The following is a 24,342-nucleotide window of genomic DNA, read 5'->3' on the forward strand; positions in this document are numbered from 1 at the left end:
AACCAGATAATAAAATTTATCTTAAAATACTTCTGCCAGGGGTTGGGGTGAGGCGTTTCCCCCACACTGCATGGCCCCCCCAAGTGCTTTCAGAGATGAGTTAATAGCTACATGCAGTTGTTCTGCTTTATTTATTTTTAAAAACTTCATAACTCTCTAATGCCATTGAGAGGGGCTGGAGCGATAGCACAGCGGGTAGGGCGTTCGCCTTGCACGCAGCCAACATGGCCGACCCGAGTTCGATTCCTCCGCCCCTCTCGGAGAGCCCGGCAAGCTACCGAGAGTATTCGATATGCCAGACACAGTAACAACAAAGTCTCCAATGGAGACGTTACTGGGCCCGCTCGAGCAAATCGATGATCAACGGGAGGGCCTTTACTTTACTTTACTTAATGCCATTGAAATTCCTTTAGATAAGTATTGACTTTAGTATCAATGTACTTAGTATAGAAAAAGTCAGATTTTTGTTGTTGTTTTGTTCTGGAGGGAGGGGTTTATACCTGGCAGTGCTGAGGGGCTATTGTTCACTTGGTGCTAAGCAGTAGCTCCTGGCAGTGTTGGGGTACCACGGGGTGCCGGGGATCAGTCAGGCCTTCTGCATGCCGAGCATGCACTCCAGCCCTTTGAGCTATCTCCTAGTATAAGAAATTGGAATTTAACTTAATTTTGTTTCAAATGTACGTGGCGTTTTCTAGATCTATTCACTAAGTAATTTGTCCTCTCCCATCAAATTGTGTCATCTTCTTTAATATATGGAAATGATATAATCATATATAAATATGTAAGGGTATAAAGTATACTAAAATCCTTTTCAGGGCTTTTTTGTTGTTATTATTGTCGTTGTTATTGTTCTGTTCCATTATACTGAGTGTCCATCTTCATTCTATTATAAACTATTTTAACTGTTGCAGTTAATAAAAAAAAAGTTCTGATAGGTTAAATCTCATGATGTCTTTTATAGGTATATCCTCATATAACTATAATCATTCATTCTTCCAGAATATCATCATCATTTTTTGTTGTGGGGACCACAGCTGGTGGTACTGAGGGAGCACTTCTGGTGGTGCTCGGGGGGACCCTGCAATAGCAGGCATTGAACCCAGGTCGGCCATGTGCAAGGCAGAAGCCCTCCCTGCTGCACTATCTTCTCTGACCCCAAATTATTATTATTTTTCAATTCAAAAACAAGATTTGAGTTGGAATTACTTGAAACCTCAAATTTAGTTTTATCACTTGTGGACTTAACAGTGCCTGCCTTTGATTTGCTCATCTCTCTGCTGGTCAGCGCTAATCAGTACTTTTTTAAAAATATACTTTAGGGTAGCTTATTTGAAATTTAGCCTTGAAAATTTGAAATACTCTTTTAAATTTGAAGAAGATATTTTACTAGTAAATCCAAGATTAGCACTTCAGAGAGGTTTTATCCACCCCTGCTGGTTTCTTCTGAAATGACAAGTAACCTAGTAAAATAGTCCTTGGAATGTGCATTTGATTTGAATTTTATCTTTCAATGGTCTTTATGTTTTTCTTGACTCATTTAGAAAAAGCCAAGCAATCCTCATTCGTAATCCTTTAAAAATCATAGTCCTTCCTACCCTTTCCCCCTTGATGACTTACAAAATTCTTTCTTTTCTTTATAATTTAGAAATGTGAATGAACTCAGCCTTGCTGTCAGCCTCTGTTATCCTCCTCCAGCTCTGGATACCTTTTGTTCTGTTTTTTCAAAAGTTTCTTTTGTCTTTTTAAATTTCATACCACCTGTTCTGTGATTTTGGACTGTTTCTTATTCTGTTCCCAAGTATTTAAGATTATTCCCCTTTTCTGTTACACAGCATATACGAAAGAATTTCTTTCTTTGGTTGAGTTTTCTGCATTGTCACTTTCGTTTCATACAGTTTCAAATGGCATTCTTCATTGGCTTCTATTTTCACTGTACTTAATTCATTTTGGAGGGCTTATTTCTGGCACTCTGTTCAGAGATTACTCCTGGTGGTGTTTAGGGACCATATGCGTAGCCAAGGATCAAACTGGGATTTTCTGGGTACAGGGCAAGTAATCTGACCCCTGTACTTTCTGAATTCATTTTTATGTGCTACCGAGAGTATTCGATATGCCAGACACAGTAACAACAAAGTCTCCAATGGAGACGTTACTGGGCCCGCTCGAGCAAATCGACGATCAACGGGAGGGCCTTTACCTTACCTTTACCTTTTAAAAAAAATGTTCAGCCAAACTGGCACCCCTTAGCCTCCTGTATGAAAACAATTCCTCCACCACCTGACTTGTCTCTCCATCCCTGCCATTCCTTTTTAACATGGACTTTTTGGACATCAGAGTCTTGCCTCTTCTTTTTTTTTTTTCTTTTTGGGTCACATCCGGTGATGCTCAGGGATTACTCCTGGCTCATGCACTGAGGAATTACTCCTGACAGTGCTTGGGGGACGATATGGGATGCTGGGCATCAAACCCGGGTTGGCCGCATGCAAGGCAAACGCCCTACCGACTGTACTATCCCTCTGGCCCTTGCCTCTTCTTTTAGTGAATATTATTTTCCACTCATTGCTTAAAATTCCTTAGTCACTAGAAATGAATGAACTTTTATATTGGCATTTTTTCTTGTTTTATTTTCCTTTACACATACTTTTAGTTGTGGATTTGTTGTTGTTAATAAATTCTTCAATATTAACAAAATCAGATTTGCTGGCTCTGGAAACTTTCCATTCTAGGTTATTTTATTTCGCACTTTAATGAGACTTGACAGGATATCTCTGTCCTTATTGGTGCCTCTTCTTATCATCTAGAAGTTTCACCTTGCAGTCCCAGAACCTACCTTATAAACTGTTATGTCACTGTGTGAAAATAGCCGATTCAATTTTCTTTGACTGTGATGTTTTTCTCCTATTGCAGGGGCTCCATTGTGACTTTGCTTGTCTGATATTTCATTACTTAGTGAATAAGCCTTCAGAAGAAAGGGTGAGGGAGATCATTGCTAATGCGGTTGAAATTGAACAGGTAAGTAGGGAAACATCTCTTATTAGCCCACGGCTCCCATGTCTATACCATTATTGGATTAGTTTGGCACAAATGATTTAGTGGTACAAAAATATGGTATCAGTTTTATGTGGTCAAGAATACAAAGGCAAAGGCTAGAGTGATAGTACAGTGGACAGGGCATTTGCCTTTCACACCGCCAACCTGGGTTCCATCCCTGGCGCCCCTGAGCCTGCCAGGAATGTTCCCTGAATATAGAGTCAGGAGTGACCTCTGAGCATTGCTGGGTGTGCCCCCCTTCCCAAATAATACAAGGACAGCCCACAGACTGGGAAAAATTATTTGCCCACTACTCATCTGACAGAAGGTTAATATCCAAGATATATAAAGCACTGCTAAAACTTTGCAAGAAAAAAAAATCCAACCCTATCAAAAAAATGGAGTATCCTGGATCAGTACTCAATACTCAATACTTTTTGAGGAATCGAAAGAGATATGCTTGGAGTATCACGTTTCACTCAAATGAGAGAAAGAATCTGGAGTTCCGACTTCCACCGATGGTCAAGAATTAGGGACACTGTCTCGTTTGCCAAGCCGTCGAAAATCAGATGGGCTGGACATGTAATGAAATTTGGAGACGACCACTGGACTAGAGCTGATACTGACTGGATTCCACGGGACGTCAAAAGACCACGTGGCCGCCCACCTATGGGATGGTCACACTTCTTCATCAAGACCCTGACGGATTGGTTTGAGTCTGTTCGTGTTCCTAGAATGAGCAGACGCCATAGGGCTACACTAGCACACGACAGGGACAAATGGAGATGTTTCTGGTGCCCGCTCGAGCAAATTGATGAGTAATGGGAAGTCAAATGATCAAGAGATCCTGGATCAAGTCTGGGTCAGCCGCATGCAAGGCAAAACACCCTCCCACTGTATCATCTCTGGCCTCACATTTTGGTATCTTTAACTATCTTCAGAATCAAATCCAAGTGGTTAAAATGTCTTGTATTTTCCTCTGTTGACACTTCATAACTGTCTTTCAGTGTAGATGGAATATTGGCTTATTCAGTTGATCTTCCAGCCCACAGACCCATTTGATTTTTTTCTCATTTTCTTCGTTACTTGAGTTTCCTCCCTGTGCCAACTCCCCTCAGTGGCCATGTTCCCACCAACAGTCATTCTACACCTCCTCCACCACCGCGCCCCGGTTTTTGGGTCACACTCGGCAATACTCAGAGGTTACTCCTGGCTCTGTAATCAGGAATTGCTCCTGGTGGTATTCAGGGAACCGTATGGAATGCTAGGGTTCAAAACCAAGTCAGCTGCATGCAAGGCATGCTAAGGCTATACTACCGCTCCAACCCTGCCAGCAATAGTTATTTTTAAATTTTTTTATTTTAAAAAAATTTTTTTTTAAAGAATTTTTTAAACTTTTTTTTTTTTTTTTTTTGCTTTTTGGGTCACACCCAGCGATGCTCAGGGGTTACTCCTGGCTCATGCACTCAGGAATTGCTCCTGGCGGTGCTCAGGGGACCATATGGGGTGCTGGGAATCGAACCTGTGTTGGCCATGTTGGCTGAATGCAAGGCAAACACCCTACCCGCTGTGCTATCGCTCCAGCCCCCTATTTTTAAAAATTTTTTTAAACAATCACCTTTGGTAAATTTATTTCTAGATATTTTGGTAGAAAACCTTTTTGTTTTGTTTTGTTTTCCTCTCAAGACAGTATTGAAAACATAGTGCCTAAAAGGAAAATAAGAAAGAAAGAGAGGAGAGCGAGAGAAAAGTTGTTTGCCATAGAGGCAGGCTGTGGGGCAGGGTGGGTGGGAGGGAAACTGGGCACATTGGTGGCAGGAAATATGCACTGGGGAGAAGGGACGGATGTTGGAACACGGTATGACTGAAACCCAATCATGAACAACTTTGTAACTGTATATCTCACAATGATTCAGTAAATTAGAAAGAGAGAAAGAGCAAGCAAGAATATGAATTCCTGTCCTGGGTTCCATCCCTGGCGCCCCTGAGTCTGCCAGGAATGTTCCCTGAATACAGATAGAGTCAGGAGTGACCTCTGAGCATTGCTGGGTGCGCCCCCCTTCCCAAATAATACAAGGACAGCCCACAGACTGGGAAAAATCCCAGTCTTGGCATTTAGTCTCCATTTATTTGGGCTATTTGAGAACGGGTGATTGGAGCGAGGTGGGTCCAATAGAGCCCCAGCAGCTGAAAACCTCCATACTCCAGAGTCAATACCCTGCTCCTGGTGGGACCCCACAGCTCAGACAAGCCTCATCCAGAAATGGACCCATTGAAAAACTTGGCTATGTGGGTTTGTGACTGAAATCTCCAGGTTTTCTACAGAGTCAGGGATGGGCTACCCTTCACCCCTCACCTCTGCCATCTCCCTGTTCTTCTGAATGCCTGAGCAGTCACACACAGGCCCCAGAGTTCACCCAATTAAAAATTCACCTCCAGCTGTATCATCCCATTAAAAGTTTTGGACGCCCTGGAGCACGTGAACTCCACAAGATTGATAAAGCAGGAGAAGCACACCAGATTGGATGGAATGGCATGCAGAGGCAGCCAGTCTCAATCAACACAGTATGAAAACAGACGACCTGTAACAACATTAGTCATCTCTCTCACAAGGGCTTAATGTCTCCATGGTGAGATTCAACGATTTTCACTAACCTTCTTCTAGGGAAACATTTTTTAAATCATATTTTTAGCAAATTATTTAAAACAACATCACTGTCACTGTCACTGTCCTCCCGTTGTTCATCGATTTGCTCGAGCAGGCCCAGTAACGTCTCCATTGTGACACTTGTTAACTGTGTTTGGCATATTGAATACATCACGGGTAGTTTGCCAGGCTTTGCCGTGTGGGTGAGATACTCTCGGTAGCTTGCCGGGCTCTCCGAGATGGATGGATGAATCGAACTAGGGTCAGCCATGTTGGCTGCATGCAAGGCAAACGCCCTACCGCTGTGCTATCACTCCAGCCCAAAACACGCAACATAAAATAAATAATTGAGGACCTGCTATAGGGCCGGGTTTTAGGGATGATTGGGAAAATTGGAAATAATGGTGGTGGGAAGGTGCGATGGTGGTGGGATTGGGGTTGGAATATTGAATGTCCCTAATGAAAGCAATGATTTAATAAAGTTATAAAATAAAAAGTAATGATGTAGTACATCTAAATAACATACTCATATTGAACCAGTAAGAAAATGTAGTTTAATGTTTTTACTGTTTATTTCAGTAATTTAGGAAATGCATAAAATCAAAGCATATGTTGAATTTATTTTTAACAGATACAGGTATGTATTATAGTCATATTTTGAAATGGCTGGCAGGTAAAATAAAATATTTTTGCTATAAAAAAAAAGAATGGGTGAGAATGGGAAATAATGTGAAGAGCAACACCCAACCATTTTCAAACAAGAGGAGGTTGTTTGCCACGTTCAAAGAACTTACCTGTGAATACATTCCTTGGCCAGCATCAGTTATTTTAGGAGGCTGAGTAGCAAAAAGCCCAAACCCACTTTTTTAGTGGGAAAATGTGTATCTGTTGTTCTGTCCTATATACCTATTCTGTTCTTGCTTGTATCTCAGGAGTTTCTAACAGAAGCTTTGCCTGTTGACCTCATTGGAATGAACTGTGTTTTGATGAAGCAGTATATTGAATTTGTAGCAGACAGGTTACTTGTGGAACTTGGCTTCTCAAAGGTAAGTTTGTTACTGGTTAAAATGTTAGAATCATGGAAGGCTACTTACATGTTATATTCACTAACAGCATTTGTGGGCCGTAGTGATAGTATAGCGGGTAGGGCATTTGCCTTGCACGTGGCCAACCCGGGTTCAATCCCCAGCATCCCATATGGTCCCCAAGGAGTAATTTCTGAGTTCAGAGCCATGAGTAACCCCTGGCATCACTGGGTGTGACCCTAAAAGCAAAAAATAAATAAATAAAGGCATTTGTATATGCTAGTTTACTTTTCTTTGTTTTAACATATATTTTTATTATTATTAATGCTTTATGGATCACAGTGATGTTCATATTTATTCTCTAAGCATGTGGTTCTCAGCACACCCACTACAGAAGTGTGATATCCGTCAATCCTGGCCTAGCCCACCTTTAAAATGTCCATGATAGGGCCTGAGAGATGGTACAGGGCTTAAGAGTCTTGCATGGCACCTCAGGGGACCATGTTTTGATCCCCAGCATTGCCAGGGCTCATTCCTGAGCACAGAGCTAGAAATAGTCTCTGAGCACTGCTCAGTGTGGACTCCTTTAAACAAACAAAAAAATAAGAATGTCTGACAGGCTTTTTTTTTTTTTTTGCATAAACAAACTGGCTTCACAGAATCCTTTGAAGTTTAAAATGAAATTCCTAATGGAAATAGAAAGCTGACGAATCTTACAACTGAACTAATAACACTGTAAAAACACTGTCCTCCCATTGTTCATCGATTTGCTCAAGCGGGCCCAGTAACGTCTCCATTTTGAGACTTGCTGTTACTGTGTTTGGCATATCGAATACGTCACGGGGAGCTTGCCAGGCTCTGCCGTGCGGGCGAGATACTCTCGGTAGCTTGCCAGGCTCTCCGAGAGGGGTGGAAGAATCGAACCCAGCTTGGCTGGGCTGGCTGCGCGTAAGGCAACCGCCCTACCGCTGTGCTATCGCTCCAGCCCATACAACTGAACTAATAGCTCAGTAAATTGTTTTTGGTTTGGAGCCACACCCAGCAGTGCTCAGGGGTTACTCCTGGCTCTGTACTCAGGAATGGTCCCCATATGGTCCCCAGTACTGTGCTTGGGGACCATACAGGATTCCGACGAAGAACCCAGGTCCGCCATATACAAGGCCAAATGCCCTACCTACTGTACTATCTCTCCAGCCCCAGATAGCTCAGTACATTGGTTTTGCCTTTTTTTTTTTTTTTTTTTTTTTTTGGTCACAGTTGTAGCTATGTAATAGAATTCTCTTTTTATTCTGGTACATTTGGGCCAGCTCCCTATCGGTCATGGAGATAACCAGAGCTACATATGGTGGTGCCAGGGAAGCCATGCCGTGCTGGGGATCCAACCTGGAGCCCCATGCATGCCATCCATTTGCCAGCCCCGACTCATCTCCCCAAGCCCCCGGTAGGATTATCCCTGGGTAGTGAGTGGGGGTTAATGTACATACATGCATTTACTCTCATATAAATCCAGTGTCTATGGTAAGTTGGGGGTTAATTCTTGTAAATAGGAAACAGTCATTATGAAGGCCTTAACTTCCATCGTTTAATACATTTTGGGGAGAGGGTTCCCCAGTGGTCTGGGGACGGGCTGATGATGCTTTGCATGGAGGTGCTTCACTGACCCCAAGCAACTGGAGACCACTAGGCCACACCTGGTGGGGCTCGGGGCTTGTGTGTCGTCAGGGATGAAACCCAGGGCCACAGGCTTGCAGGCATACAGTGCTCCAGCCCTTTTTGCTCTCTCCTTGGCCCCATAATTTAACTCTTTGAATTTAGCCTTAAGTTATTTCCGTTATCTGGTTTATCTCTGATATCATTCCTGAATTCATAAAGAGGCTTCTCACCTGGCTTCAGATGAAATCTGTAGCTAGATGACCGGCTTTGATTTCTACTTTGCACTTTCTGATTGGATGCCCGCCAGCAACTTGCTTCATCTCTGCCTGAATTTTCCCTTTTGTAAGATGGAGTTAATACTTGCCACAAAGAATGCTTGATAAGCTAGTAAAGCATTTAGACTCATGTCAGAAACTGGGTATGAGAGAGCTCAGTGGGCTAGAGCACCTGCTGTGTATGCAAGAGGCAAGTTCAGTCACCTGTGCCCCTAAGTACCACCAACAGGTGTTCCCCCAAGCCCCAAAATAAATAAATTAAAGGAACTGAAAAAAAGAACTGTTTTTTTGGTCATGGTATATTTTGGCAAAATAAGAGAATTATTTATATTTGCAAATGGTTATTATTTATACAGAATTCTATATCTCAGCAACATCCATGATATCACCAACCTCTTTAGTTTAGGGTGAATCAAGAAGGGCCAGAGAGCTAACACAGGGATTAAGGCACTTTGCTTTGCGAGCAACCAGCCCCTGTTGGATCCCTGGCACCTCAGTGGACTCCTCCTTTCCATGGTAGAATGTTTTTAAACTTTTTTTAAAATTTTTATTAGTGAAACACCATGAGGTACAGTTGTAGACTTACAAATTTTTGTGCTTGGGCTTCGATTATACAGTGATCAAATACCCATCCCTCCACCAGTGCCTATTTTCCACCACCATGGATCCCAGTATCCCTCCCACCCCCCTTCCCCCCATCCCACCCTGCCTCTGTGGCAGGGCATTCCCTTTTGTTCTCTCTCTCCTTTTGGGTGCTGTGGTCTGCAAAAGAGGCATTGAGTGGCAATCATGTTCAGTCTACTTTCAACATGCATCTCCCATCCTGGGAGGATCCTCCCAACACCCTTTATTTGATGCTCCCTTCTCTATCTGAGCTGCCCTTACCCCTAGAATGCCCAGCTGGCCTCTAAGCCATGGAGTAATCCTCCTGGTACTGATCTTGGCTATTCTTGGGTATTAATCTCCTATTTTGTTACTTTATGTCCCCCAGATGAATGCAATCTTTTTATGTCTATCCCTCTTGTTTTTAAACTTTTGTGTTGTAGTATATATATCATATTATTCCTTTTGGAACCAACTGAAATTCCATTGTGTGGACATAGCAAATTTTATTTTTGTATTGATTGATTGAGTGACATTTAGGTTTCTTCTGCTTTTTTGGGTGTCACACATAATGTGGCTCTGCAATTCACATTGCCATTTTTGTACAGAAATATGTCTTCATTTTTCTTGGCCCCATAATGAGATGATTGCTAGGCCATACAGCCATTTTGTTTTTAACCATGAGAGCAGCTCTCAGACCATTTTCCACAGCGACTGCTGCATCTCGTGTTAAGCACTGGCACTGAAGGAGTCCCCTTGCCTCCGTGTCCTTACTAACCTGCTCCATCTTCACTGGAGCCATCGCACGGCGTGTGAAGTGCTGTCTCGTCATGATCTTGCTTTGTGCTTCCCCGATGATAATGAGGTTGAGCACCACTGGATGAGCATATTCTGTAGAGCAATATCTCCCTATTCAAGTCCTTTGCCTGATTTTCAGTTGGGCTATTTGAATAGATTCTTACCTGTGGTGTTCATAGTCTCTGCTAGGCTGCTCCTGCACCCGTAGTTTCTCTTTTATTCTCCTCCTGAATCTTAGACATGTCTTATGGTGCCTATCAAGCAGCTCCAAGACTGCTTCTTAAATTCAGAATCAGTAAAAAATTCTTGGGCTTGGGAGGTAGTCCAGTGATTAGGGCACATGGTAGACTTGGTTCAGTCCCCAGCACCACATGCTTCCCTCAAGCATCCCTGCCTTGTAGCACCCTCCTCCTGCCGCAACCCTGCCTGGTGTGACCCGAGCCCCACTGTACCCTTAGGTCCTTGCTCTGAACTGCTGGCTAGTTGGCTGACACTTCCTGGTTAGTCTCAGGCCTCCTGAGCACTTCTTGGGAGGACCTTCACCCTCCACCCCCTTGAAATAGACATCTTGTTAGTTCGTGTCTCCCATTTAATTTGGTGCCTTCTCCGGCTAGCATGGATTTTATTTATTTATTTTTTTGCGTCACACCCGATGATGCACAAGGGTTATTCCTGGCTCTGCATTCAGGAGTTACTCCTGACGGTGCTTAGGGCACCATACGGGATGGCTGGGAATCGAACTTGGGTCGGCCGCGTGCAAGGCAAACGCCCTACCCGCTATGCTATCTCTCCAGCCCCAGCATGGATTTTATTTGGGGTCACTATAGAGACAGGGTTAATTCTCTTCTCCCCCACTTAATGTCTATATGTCAATATGTGGATTCTCCCTTCTTTCATGAACCAAGAAACAAATTTAGGTCCACAAAGCTCATTTTAATACTTCAAATTAGATTTCAAATAATATCTAATGATCAAATAATATCTAATATCTAATGTGATGTGAGGGAGTTGAATATTTTGACATACTGTGTTTGTGTACTTCCCAAATATTGCCTCTGAAAAATGATTAGAATATTTTTGGTGCATTGAATCTAGCTATAAATGTATTTTTCATTTGGTAGAACATACATTTCTTTATTTTCTGAAATAATCCTCTTGTTCTTTCTACTTGGAATCCCAGTGATGCTAGCATCTCTTCTGGAGGAGGTTAGGAGATGTCTCAGTCTTCTTGAATTGGAGGTGCTGAGTACCCTTTCAGACTCAGGGATTCCGCTAGTGACTGAGCCCCTGGTGGCAGGTCTGAGTTCGGGTTGTCTGTGGTTCTTCTCTTTGTTTTTGGGCAATACCCGGTGGTTCTCAGGGCTTACTCCTGGCTCTTCACTCGGGGATCATTCCTGGCAGTTCTTGGGGGACCATATGGGGTGCTGGGGCTAGAGCCTGGGTAGGCTGTATGCAGGGTTATCTCCCTGCCTCCCACACCATCACTCTGCCCCTGTGGTGCTTGTGGGAGATCATTTGGTTTCTTCAGGATAGGTAGTAACTTATTTTTTCCTTTTCAGGTTTTTCAAGCCGAAAACCCCTTTGACTTCATGGAAAACATTTCTTTGGAAGGGAAAACAAATTTCTTTGAGAAGCGGGTTTCAGAATATCAGCGTTTTGCTGTTATGGCAGAAACCGCTGATAATGTTTTCACCTTGGATGCTGATTTTTAAAACGTTCCTGGAGCGAGCAGACACCATTGGGCTACACTAGCATGCGACAGGGACGAATGGAGATGTTACTGGCACCCGCTCAAGCAAATCGATGAACAGCGGGATGACAGTGCTACAGTGCAGTGCTCTTTATTTCATTTTATTTTTTAATTTTATTGAATCATTGTTAGATACAGTTACAATTATACAATGTCCAAACACCCATCCCTACACAGGTGCACATTCCCCAACACCAATCTCCCCAGTATACCCCCCCTTTCCCACCCTCCCCCTGCCTCCCTGACAGACAATTTCCCTCCCCTCTCTGCTTTTGGGCATTAGGGTTTGCAGTACAGATACTGAGAGGCCATCACGTTTGGTCCTTTTTTTTTTTTTTTTTGCTTTTTTGGTCACACTTGGCGATGCTCAGGGGCTATTCCTGGCTCTGCACTCAAGAATTACTCCTGGCGGTGCTCAGGGGACCATCTGGGATGCTGGGAATCGAACCCGGGTTGGCTGTGTGCAAGGCAAACACCCTACCCGCTGTGCTATCACTCCAGCTCCATGTCTGGTCCTTTATCTACTTTCAGCACACGTCTCCCATCCCAAATGATCCCTCCAACCATCACTGACTTAGTGATCCCTTCTCCATTCCAAGTTGCCTTCTCCCCCCACTCATGAGGCAGGCTTCCAACTATGGAGCAAAATTCCTGGCCCTTGTGTCTATTGTCCTTGGGTGTCAGTCTCATGTTATGTTATTTTATACTCCACAAATGCGTACAGTCCTTCTATGCCTGTCCCTCTCTTTCTGACTCATTTCACTTAGCATGATACTCTCCATGTCTATCCACTTATAAGCGAATTTCATGACTTCATCTCTCCTACCAGCTGCATACTCCATTATACAATGGAATGTTCCATTGTATAAGATGTACCAAAGTTTCTTTAACCAGTCTTCTGTTCTCGGGCACTCGTGTTGTTTTCCAGATTCTGGCTGTTATGAACATGCTGCAATGAACATAAAGGTACAAATGTCATTTCTACTATACTTTTTTGCATCCTCAGGATATATTCCCAGAAGTGGTATTGCGGGGTCATATGGAAGCTCAATTCCTAGATTTTGAAGGAATGTCCATATTGTTTTCCAGAAAGGCTGGACCAGTGAGCATTCCCACCAGCAGTGAAAGAGGGTCCCTTTCCATGCCAGCATTGGTTGCTTATGTTCTTTTGAATGTGTGCCAGTCTCTGTGGTGTGAGATATCTCATTGTTTTGATCTGCATCTCCCTGATGACTAGCGATATGGAGCATTTTTTCATGAGCTTTTTGGCCATTTGTATTTCTTTTTTGAGGAAGCTTCTGTTCATTTCTTCTCCCCATTTTTTGATGGGGTTAAAACCTTCTCAAGGGGAGAATTTCCCTAGCCTTTAACAAAACATTAACCAAGTTTAGGGACTAGGAATTTACTCAAAGGAAATGTCAGATCAACTCTCAATCAGGTTGTGTTTCTATAAACACACTCAGATTGGCATGTTTAACAAACCTGAATTCTTTGGGTTTTGTCACTGAAGTGAAAGGTGGCATTGTATAGTGTTCAAAAGCTTGGGGCTGTATTTTTTCCCCCCTTTTTCTTGTAAAGTCCTGCTAGTATCTTCTATATCTTTGATACTAACCCCTTATCAGATGAGTGTTGGGTGTCCACAGTCCCGCTGTGTCTGAACCTGGGAGGCATGAATACATTGTTCCTCTGAGGCTGACGGCTCAAGGACTCAGACTTGAACTGTTATCTGGTAAATAACGGACACAGACTAACAACTGATGGTCAGTTGGCGAATTTATTTGGAGAGTTGGATGGTTCTATAGGGGCAGAAAGGAATACGGAACTTGTGGTCTGTGGGAATGCAGTGAAGGGGGATGGAAGAGGAGAGGGTCAAAGGTTACATGTGTTATATATCAATATAGGAGACACATGAGGCGAGAACTTAGAGAATCCTCTAGTAACAAAGACTATGAATCCAAGTAATAAGAAAACATTCTGCTTAATCAGTCCCGTCTGGTGACTCGTACAGTGAATCCCACTACTAGACCGGCCACCAAAGATCATCCATCAGTCTCTGGCTATAGGGGGTGTCAGGTTCTCCGCTGACAGTCTGGTGCCAACATCAGCCCGAGGGCGTATCTCCCAGAGACCGCCTCAGGGAATCACTCAACCCAGAAGGGCTAGGGAGCTGAATGAGCAAAAACTCCCGCAGTTGCATTACCACTTTCTCCCGGTCCGTGGGCTGGCTTTGTATCCTGCTCATCATTTCCTTTGAGCTGTAGAAGCTTCTTAATTTGATGTAGTCCCCTTTGTTTATCTTTGTTTCTCCTTGCTTAGTCAGTGGTGTTTTATCCTTGAAGGTGATTCTGCATATGTTTCCTCTCTGTACCTTATGGAATTAGGTCTGATATCAGCTCTCTAGTCCATTCTGATATGGCTTTTGTGCCTGGCATTAGAGAGAGGTCTGAGTTTTTTTGTTTTTTGCTTTTTTGTTTTGCAGGTAGCTGACCAGTTTTCCCAGCACCACTTGTTGAAGAGGCTTTCCTTGTTCCACTTCATAGTTTTTGCTCCATTATCCAAGGTTAACTCATCACCTGTGTACCTGAGCTGTCTCTGGATATTCAGCTCTATTCCATTGATCTGAGGGTCTGCCTTTATTCTAGTATGAACTTCACAAAAAAAAATTCAACCCTATCAAAAAAATGGGGAGAAGAGATGAACAAACCTCCTCAGAGAAGAAATACTCATGACCAAAAGGCTCATCAATCATCAGGAGACGCAAATTAAACAACAATAAGCTGTCATCTCACACTTCAGAGACTGGTACACATCAAAAAGAACAGGAACAACCAGTGCTGGTATGGACGTGAGGAGAAAGGGACTCTCATTCACTACCGGTGGGACTGTCCACTGGCCCAGCCTTTCTGGAAAACGATATGGACATTATTAGAACATCTAGGAATGAGCTTCCAATTGACTCAACAGTCCCACTTCTTGAAATATACCCCAAGGATCCAAAAACAAAATGGAGAAAAGACATTTGTACCCCTGTGTTCCTTGCAGCGCTATCCATAATAGCCGAAATCTGGAAACAGCCCAAATGTTCAAGAATAGAGGACTGGATCAAGAAATAGTACTCGGCCATAAGGAGCGATAAGGTCATGCGATTTGCTGCTACATAAAGGGAACTAGCGAGCATGATGCTGAGTGAAGTTAGAGACTTAGAATGATCTCTCTCATATGTGGGGCATGAGAAAATGTAACGGTGGAAGAACAAATGCCCAGAGACCGTGGAAACAACATGCCTCCTGAAAGGACTGGGGGGTGGGACAGGAAAGAGGCAGTGACTATGGTGGAAGGAGGGGGTGGGGCTGGAAGGTGTGAAGTGTCACATATGAATCCCTATTGGTAACAGTACTACAAGCTACAGTACAAAAATGTATGTATTGTGAAAAAGTGCCTTTTGTGGAGGCAGAATTGTGGACTGAGGGCAGTAGCCTGAGCCTTAGCAAGCAGTGCGTTCCTCACTACCACCAGAATTTGACTGCAAAATTCTGGGAGCCAAAAACAAAGAGATTTTTCTCTTTGCATACATTTTTGTTCCATCCATCCCTCAGCTTGAGTCGGCTCAAACCAGGAGTTCTGGAGTGGAGGGCCCGCAAGAGAAACAGCCATGGCTTTGATAGAGTATCTGCAAAGTGAGCACTTTCGGCCTGTGATGGAACCAAATTCAGTGCTGCATTGGTCTTCCACTCCTTGCATCTTACAACAACTGTAAGAGCTTCCCGGAACCATGGCTGAGGATGTGTGTGCGTGTGTGTGTGTGTGTGTGTGTGTGTGTGTGTGTGTGTGTGTGTATTTTAATTTATTTTATTTTTTTATTGAATCTCTGTGAGATACAGTTACAAGCTTTCATGTTTGAGTTACAATCATACAGTGTTCAAACTCCCATCCCTCCACTAGTGCACATTTCCCACCACCAATCTCCGCAGTATAGGCCCCCCTTTCTCACCCTCCCCCTGCCTCCCTGGCAGACAGTTTCCTCCATACTCTCTCTCTGCTTTTGGGCATTATGGTTTGCAATACAGATACTCAGCGGCTATCACGTTTGGTCCTTTATCTACTTTCAGCACACATCTCCCCTCCTGACCGATTCCTCCAACCATCATTTTCTATGTCTGTCCCTCTCTTTCTGACTCATTTCACTTAGCATGATATTCTCATTGCCTACCCACGTATAAGCAAATTTCATGACTTCATCTTTCCTGGAATGCATAGTATGGAATGCATGTATACTAATACATAATGGAATGCATAGTAGCCATTGTGTAGATGTACCAAAGTTTCTTTAACCAGTCGTCTGTCCTTGGGCACTCAGGTTGTTTCCAGATTCTGGTTATTGTGAACATGCTGCCATGAACATAAAGGTACAAATGTCATTTCTACTATACTTTTTTGCATCCTCAGGATATATTCCCAGAAGTGGTATTACGGGGTCACATGGAAGCTCAATTCCTAGTTTTTGAAGGAATGTCCATATTGTTTTCCAGAAAGGCTGGACCAGTGGGCATTCCCACCAACAGTGAAAGAGGGTCCCTTTCCCCCCACATCCACGCCAGCACTGGTTGCTTATGTTCTTCTGAATGTGTGCTAGTCTCTGTGCTGTGAGATACCTCATTGTTGTTTTGATCTGCATTTCCCTGATGATTAGCGATGTGAAGCATTTTTTCATGTGCTTTTTGGTCATTTGTATTTTTATTTTTAGGAAGCTTCCGTTCATTTCTTCTTTCCATTTTTTGATGGGGTTGGAGGTTTTTTTCTTGTACAATTCTACTAATGTCTTGTATATTCTTGTCAGATGGGTATTGGGTAAATATTCTTTCCCATTCTGTGGGCTCTTTCTGTATTTTAGTCACTGTTTCTCTTGAAGTGCAGACACTTCTTAGTTTGATGTAGTGCCATTTGTTTATGTTTGTTTCCACTTGCTTGGTCAGTGGTGTTTCATCCTTAAAGATGCTTTTAGCTTCAGTGTCGTGGAGAGTTCTGCCTACATTTTCCTACGTGTAATTTATGGATTCATGCCTGATATTGAGGGCTTTAATCCACTTTGATCTAACTTTTGTGCATGGTGTTAGACAGAGGTCAGAGTTCCTTTATTTTGCAGGTAGCTATCCAGTTTTCCCAGCACCACTTGTTGAAGAGGCTTTCCTTGTTACACTTCATATTTCTTGCTCCTTTGTCAACTACTAAGTGGTCCTATGTATGAGAGTCTGTGACAGAATATTCAACTTTGCTCCATTCGTCTGCAGGTCTTTTTCTATCCCAATGGCATGCTGTTTCAATTACCACTGCTTTGTAGTATAGTTTGAAGTTAGGGAAGGTGATGCCACCCATCTTCTTTTTCCCAAGGATTGCTTTAGCTATTCGTGGGGGTTTATTGTTCCATATGAATTTCAGGAGTGTTGTTTATTTCTTTGAAAAATGTCATGGGTATCCTGATAGGGACTGCATTAAATCTGTATAGTGGTTTAGGGAGTACTGCCATTTTGATAATGTAAAATCCTCCCTACCCATGAGCAGAGGATGTGTCTCCATTTCCTAGAATCCTCTTATTTCTTGAAGTAGTATTTTGTAATTTTCCTTTTATAAGTCCTTTACCTCTTTGGTTAAGCTGATTCCAAGGTACATGATTTTCTGGGGTACTATTGTGAATGGGATTTTTTTAAAATGTCTTTTCTTTTTCTTTATTTGTATATAAGAAAGCCATGACTTATTTATTTATTTATTTATTTGCTTTTTGGGTCACACCCGGCAATGCACAGGGGTTATTCCTGGCTCATGCACTCAGGAATTACTCCTGGCGGTGCTCAAGGGACCATATGGGATGCTGGGAATCGAACCCGGGTTGGCTGTGTGCAAGGCAAACACCCTACCCGCTGTGCTATTACTCCATCCCCAGAAAGCCATGGACTTTTGGGTGTTGATTTTGTAGCCTGCAACTTTACTAAACTGACCTATTGTTTCTAGGAGCTTTTTTGAGAATCTTTAGGGTTTTCTAAGTATAGTATCATATTGTCTGCAAATAGTGATAGTTTGACCTCTTCCTTTCCTGTCTATATTCCCTTGATACCTTTCTCTTGCCTAACTGCAATGACCAGGACTTCCAGTAGTATATTGAATAGAAGTGGCAAAAGTGGGCAACCTGGTCTTGTGCCCAATCTTAGAGGGAAGGCTTTTAGTTTTTTCCCCATTGAGAATGATACTTTCCGTGGGCTTGTGGTAGATGGCTTTGACTATATTGAGCAAAGTTCCTTCAATGCCCATTTTGCTGAGAGTTTTCATCACAAACGGGTGCTGGACCTTGTCAAATGGTTCCACTGCATCTGTTGATATGACCATATGTTTTTTTTTATTGATATGATAAATTATGTTGATTGACTTGCGAATGTTAAACCATCCTTGCATCCCTGGGATGAATCCTATTTGGTCATGGTGTATGATCTTTTTGATGAGTCGTTGAATTATGTTTGCTAGGATTATGTTGAGAATCTTTGTGTCTGTATTTTTCAGGGATATCACCTGTAATTCTCTTTCCTTATGGTAATTCTGTCTGCTTTTGGTATCAGGGTGATATTTGCTTCATAGGAACTGTTTGGAAGTGTTTCTGATACTTCAGCTTCCTGAAAAAGCTTAAAGAGGATTGGAAGTAAATGCTCCTTAAAGATTTGGAAAAATTCACTAGTGAATCCATCTGAGCCAGAACCTTTGTGTTTGGGGAGAATTTTTTTTTTTCTTTTTGGGTCACACCTGGCGATGCACAGGAGTTACTCCTGGTTCATGCACTCAAGAATTACTCCTGGCGGTGCTCGGGGTACCATATGGGATGCTGGGAATCGAACCTAGGTCGGCTGCATGCAAGGCAAACGCCCTAACCGCTGGGCTATTGCTCCAGCCCCCGGGGAGAATTTTTATTACTATTTCAATTTCCTTGATGGTGATAAATTTGTTTAGGTTTTCTAGGTCTTCTTGGTTCAGCCCCAGGAGGCTATGGGAATCCAGGAATTTATCCATTTCCTCAAGGTTTTCTTGTTTCATGGCATAAAGCTTCTCAAAGTAGTCTTTGAGGATCCTTTGAATTTCTGTAGTCTCTGTTGTGATGTCCCTCTTTTCATTTCTGATTCAGTTTATTAGGGTTTTCTCTCTCCCTTTCTTTGTGAGTCTTGCTAGAGGTTTATTGATCTTGTTTATTTTCTCAAAGATCCAGCTCTTGATTTATTGATCTTTTGGATTGTTTTTCGGGTTTCCATCTCATTAATTTCTGCTCTGTGTTTTATTATTTCCTTCTTCCTGCCCAGGTTGAGCTCCTTTTGTTGGTCATTCTCCAAGCTCTTGAGCTGTGAGTTTAGGTTGTTTATGTGGGCTCACTCTTCCTTCCGGAGGAATGCTTGTAGAGCTATAAACTTTCCTCAACATAGCTCTTGCTGTATCCCTTAAGTTTTGGTAACTTGTGTCCTTATTTTCATTCCTTTCCAGGAATCTTTTGATTTCCTCTTTGATTTCCTTTCTAAGCCACTCGTTGTTCAGTAGTGAGCTGTTTAATTTCCAGGTGTTTGATTTGATTTTCTGTTTGTGTGTGTGATTTACTTCTATTTTCAGTGCATCTTGGTCTGAGAAGATTGTTGATACAATCTCTATCTCCTTTATTTCATGGAGATATGTTTTGTGGCGCAGTATGTTGTCTATCTTGGAGAATGTCTCATGCACACTTGAGAAGAATGTGTATTCAACTTTTTTGAGCATGAAGTGTCCTGTGTATATCTTCTAAGCCCCTCCTTCCATTTCTTTCCTCAGATAAAGTATATCCTCGCTAAGCTTGAGTTTAGTTGATCTGTGAGGGCAAAATCTATGCCATGACACACTGCAACTAACATTAAGTCTCAGCTAGGCCTCAGTTTCTGTTTCTCCAAAGCAGGACTTGCAGTTGCTGGTAAACTCCCACTTGAGTAATTTGCCAAGATAAGGAATAGGGCAGTTGGGTCTGGCTGGCCATGAAGGGTCACTGCACTCTCCTTAAAAACTGTTACTAATCTTTGCCTAATTGCTGACCACCAGTGTAATAGGGCCAGTGCTAAAAATAGAACAGTTTATAAATTGCCTCTTAAATCTATATAAACTGCTTGTGATTTGGAGTCAGGGTCCTTATCAAGACTCCACTGCGTTGGTTGGGTCTTGGACGTTAGCTCGAGCTAGCAGTGGCTCAGGCTAGTAATAAAGCTCCTTTGCTTTTGCATTATCATGTGTAGACTTGGTCTTTCTGCAGTTGGAGATCTGAAACTTGGGCACAGCAGATCTATTGAGGGGTGATAAAGTGGTGTTGAAATCTCCCACAAGTATTGCGTTGCTATCGATGTCTTTCTTCAAGTCTATGAGTAGTTGTTTTAAGTACTTTGTTGGTCCCTTGTTAGGTGCATATATATTTAGGAGTTCAAGTTCTTCCTGCTGTACAGATCCCTTGATCAATAAGACATGACCTTCACTGTCTCTTGTGACCTTATTCAGTCTGAAATCAATATGGTCTGATACCAGAATAGCCACCCTAGCTTTTCTTATTGGAGTTGTTTGCCTGTAGAATTGTTTTCCAGCCTTTCACTTTGAGTCTGTGTTTGCTCTGACTGTTCAGATGTGTTTCTTGCAGGCAGCAGAATGTTGGGTTCAATTTTCTGATCCATCCTTCACTGTGTGCCCTTTAATTGGTGCATTTAGCTCATTGAGGTTGAGAGAAATTATTGTTAATGGGGTTTTGTCCCATCTTTCTGTTGAAGTTTGGTGTATTTGAAGGGCTTGTCTTGTCTTAAAGTAGCCCATTTAGATGTTCTTGTAACCATGGTTTTTGAGTCTGTGCAGTTCCTGAGCTGTTGTTTGTCTATGAAACTCTGTATTGTTCCTTCTGATATTAATTAGAGTCTAGCTGGGTAAAGTGTTTTTGGTGAGGCATTTTATTTCATTGAGTTTTTTTTCACTATATCCCACCACTGTTTGGGGGCCCTGAGGGTTTCATCAGATAAGTCTGCTGTCAATCTTAAGGATGCTCCTTTATAGGCAATTTCTTTCTTTGATCTTGCTGCTTTCAGAAATATTTCTCTGTTTAAGGTTTATGTCATTTTGATCAGGATGTGTCTTGGAGTATTTTTATTGGGGTTTATTCTAGCCGGAACCCTTTGGGCATCCTGAATGTGGTCACATGTGTCCTTCAGCTCTGTGAATGTCATAGCAATGATGTCTTTGACAGTTTCTTCTTCATCGGGGTTTTCTTCCTGTCCCTCTGGGACTCCAATAATTCTTATGCTGTTTCTCTTGACTTCATCCCTATCTTATCTTGACATCTGTTCTCTGATTGTGAATCTCTTTTCCATTTTCTGCTCTTTTCTGGAGAGTCTGCATTTCATCTTCGAGCTCACTAGATTTTGTCCTCAGCAGCTGTTACTCTGCTACTGAGGCCTTCTATTGAGTTTTTCAATTCATCTACCAGGTTTTTCTGATCTGTCATTTCCGTTTGTAATTTTGTTTGCATTTTCCACATCTCTGCTTTCAAATCCTCTTGTATTTTATTGGCGGTGTGTTCCATTGCTTCTTTTAGCTCCCTATGCATCCTCAGTAGCTCCCTTCTAAATTCCTTGTCAGAGAGGTTGTCTAGCACTTCATTACTGTTGGGGTCATCTGGGATAGTCTCTTCACTAAGGTTGGTGCGCTTCCGCGTTGCTTTACCATTGTAACCTGTGTGGTTTAGACCGTCACGCTCACTGTTACTATTGTGTGTTTGGTGTAATATTAATTGAGGTGGGACTAATGACTTATTGGCCTAATGTGTTTCTGGTGATTAAGCTGCCCTAGTGAAGGTCTCACCTAAGAGACTAACTTATGGTTCTTATGGGATATGGAGGGGGATGCGGCTGTGGCTATGGGAAGGACCCCTGCACCAGGCCAATACCTTGATTGGTTAGGAGGAGGAAAGGCATTTCCCACAATTCATCTGCGGTTTCTGGTCCCGTCCCTTGGAGCTCTAGTTTAGAAACTGCGAGGATGTGTTTTAAAGGAATCAAGATTTGTGGACTCTCTTTAGTATTTTCTTGCAGGTAGATAGACAACTCAGAATATATTTAAAAACGTTTTCTTTCTTGAACAGTATATTTAAGTCATTGTTCTGTCCATTTAACTTATTATTTATGTATGTAAAACCGCATGGTTCTCCAAATGAACTGCGTTTTTTTTAAAATTCTTTACTGGGGGGTATGGTGCCACCACCAGATCAACCTGTACCTGTGGGGTGAGTGCATCAGCAACCTGATGGTGCCTTTAGATTTCCAGATACCCCCAAATTGTTACTGTGCCTTTAGCCAGACCCGAACAACTTGGGGTCAAGTTTACAAGAAATTAAATGGCCAAAAGTTATGTATGTGGGAGACACACTCACAAACTACCCCCGGCTCAGCTATATAAGCTCACTTATAGTCCTTATTTCAGAGACCCATAAATTTCAAAAGAGATTAAAAGACAGTTAGGGCCTGTAGCGTGGAGGTAGGCGGGAACCCGTGACTGAGATCTCCATGCCTGCTTGGATTGGGACTGAGGCTAGGCTACCCCTAGGTCCCCAGTTTTCCAGTAGCTTGGCAGTCACACCCACAAACTGCCCCCAGCGACGCCATGTAATCTCATCAATGGCCAAAACAGAAACCATAAACTAAAGCTCCTGGAAGAGAGTGCCACAGAATCTCCTGACCCCACGCTAGGCTGACCTCACAGGAAACCTTGGAGGGGGGCGGGTTGAGTCTTTCTCCCCGCCCTAAGTGGAGCCCCAGCAGTCGAAAATCTCCAGAACCCAACCACCGCCATGCGCAAAGGCACTCTCCACTTGCTCGGACTTACAGGGCGTGGATCGAGATCTCCCTCTAACGACAAAGAGACTCCAGAGACTGCAAACAGCAAGCAGGGTTTATTACAGACTGGCTAGCCAGGGTCCAAACGCCTACACAGACATGCAGTTCCAGCAGGTTGGGTAAAGACCCCGAGCTTCTCCAAAGATCTTATATAGGCAGTCACCCACCATTACAGCAGAGCCCGCGCATTTCATAGCCAATAGATTTGTAACAACCCACACTTTCCCGACCAATCCATTTTAAAGCACATCACTCCTTAGCCTGTCGTTTAAAGATCAGCATTTTGTGTCAGTGCTTAGGAACGTCCTGGTTTTTAGGGCAGTCCTGGGTCTTGTGAGAGACATCTGGTTATCTGGTCTGACCCCCACCCTTCTCGAGACTTGCAACTCGGGGCACCTGTATCTGAATTCCTTGCTCAGGGCCAGAAAAACCAGTTATTTTGCAATGCAGGTTTCTGTTAAGCTAAGCTAAATTAATTCTGGTGGTCCATTTTGGGCCTGTCCCTCACAGGAAGAGCCTCACCCAAGAGAGGATGAGCTTCACCCAGGGCGGGATGGATCTCACCAGAGAATGGACCAGCAGGAAAACCCGGGTAGACGGGAAACCGTGACTGAGATCTCCAAGCCCGCCTGGATCGGGACTGGGCCTCCTCCCCCCAGCTCCCCAGTTTTCCAGAAGCTTGGCAGTTATGCCCATCAACTGCCTTCAGCACCGTGTAATCTCATCAACGGCCAAGACCCAGAGACTATAAACTAAAGCTCCTGGAAGAGAATGACACAGAATTTCCTGGACATTATATTCTATCCATAACAAGCAAAATAAAACAAATCATCTAGCATTGCCTTTTCAGCAGGTTTGAGTAGTGGTGAGACTGGTGTTGAAATATCGAATGTAACCAAAGTAGAGAGGGAAATTGTCTGCCATAGGCAGGGGAAGGATTGGAACGGGTGGGGGTGGGGGAATACTGGGAATTTTGGTGGTGGAAAATGTGCACTGGTGAAGGGATGGGTGTTTGATGATTGTATGACTGAAGCTCAAACATGAAAGTTTTGTAACTGTATCTCACGGTGAATCAAAAAAAGGGGGTAGGGGAAAATAATAATAAAATAATAAAATAAAATTAACATTCTGAGTAAAAAAAGAAAAAGTAATGTGGAGTTCATGCCCAATTCAATCAGCTTAATCAATGAATAAATAGCAGTACTTTTATAAAATCTCTGGGAGGGCGGCCAGGGAGAGGCCCCACTGGCTCTCCCCCTAGCCGCCCGGGTTCAGGGGGGCCCCGGGCACTCCCCCAGCTGAGGTGGCCCAGACCATGGGGCAGATGGAAGGAGGAGATGAGGGCCAGTCCTGTTGGTTGATCAGATGCTGTTTATTCCATTCTCCCCATGCACCTGCCCCAGTCTCTGAGCCCCCCATTCCTGTCTCCTCTCCCGCGCATCTCTCCACCCTCCATCTTGCAGCCTGGGCTCTCTCTCTCCACCTGCCTGCTCCTGTATTCTTCTACATTCTTCTCCCTCTGTCCCCCTTGCTAGTCTCTTTCGCACTCCATCTTGCCGCCCTGTTGTCTCTCTCATCTCTCTCCAGCTCTCGGATCTTTCCAACTCCCCAGCACTCTAGGCTGAACCCAGTCTGGTAACAAAATCAA

At 43.2% G+C, this 24,342-nt stretch overlaps 1 protein-coding gene and 1 long non-coding RNA gene across 2 annotated transcripts in view; both read left to right on the top strand.

Moving 5' to 3' along the window:
- Positions 1-12,016, top strand: part of RRM2B (ribonucleotide reductase regulatory TP53 inducible subunit M2B) — a 32,637-nt gene extending 20,621 nt beyond the window's left edge. Inside the window, exons 7-9 of the mRNA XM_056110220.1 lie at positions 2,908-3,012; positions 6,610-6,723; positions 11,591-12,016. Of these exons, the coding sequence (XP_055966195.1) occupies positions 2,908-3,012; positions 6,610-6,723; positions 11,591-11,743 (372 nt within the window). The 3' untranslated portion in view covers positions 11,744-12,016. The remainder of the gene's footprint in view (positions 1-2,907; positions 3,013-6,609; positions 6,724-11,590) is intronic.
- Positions 12,017-12,139: 123 nt separating this feature from the next.
- Positions 12,140-23,669, top strand: LOC130020526 (uncharacterized). Its single transcript, XR_008792010.1, has 4 exons — positions 12,140-12,747; positions 14,261-15,534; positions 16,139-16,187; positions 23,205-23,669. It is a non-coding gene; the product is annotated as an uncharacterized LOC130020526 (long non-coding RNA).
- Positions 23,670-24,342: the final 673 nt, after the last annotated feature.

Source organism: Sorex fumeus, unplaced genomic scaffold (assembly GCF_029834395.1).
Source record: "Sorex fumeus unplaced genomic scaffold, SorFum_2.1 ptg000002l, whole genome shotgun sequence".
NCBI lineage: Eukaryota > Metazoa > Chordata > Mammalia > Eulipotyphla > Soricidae > Sorex > Sorex fumeus.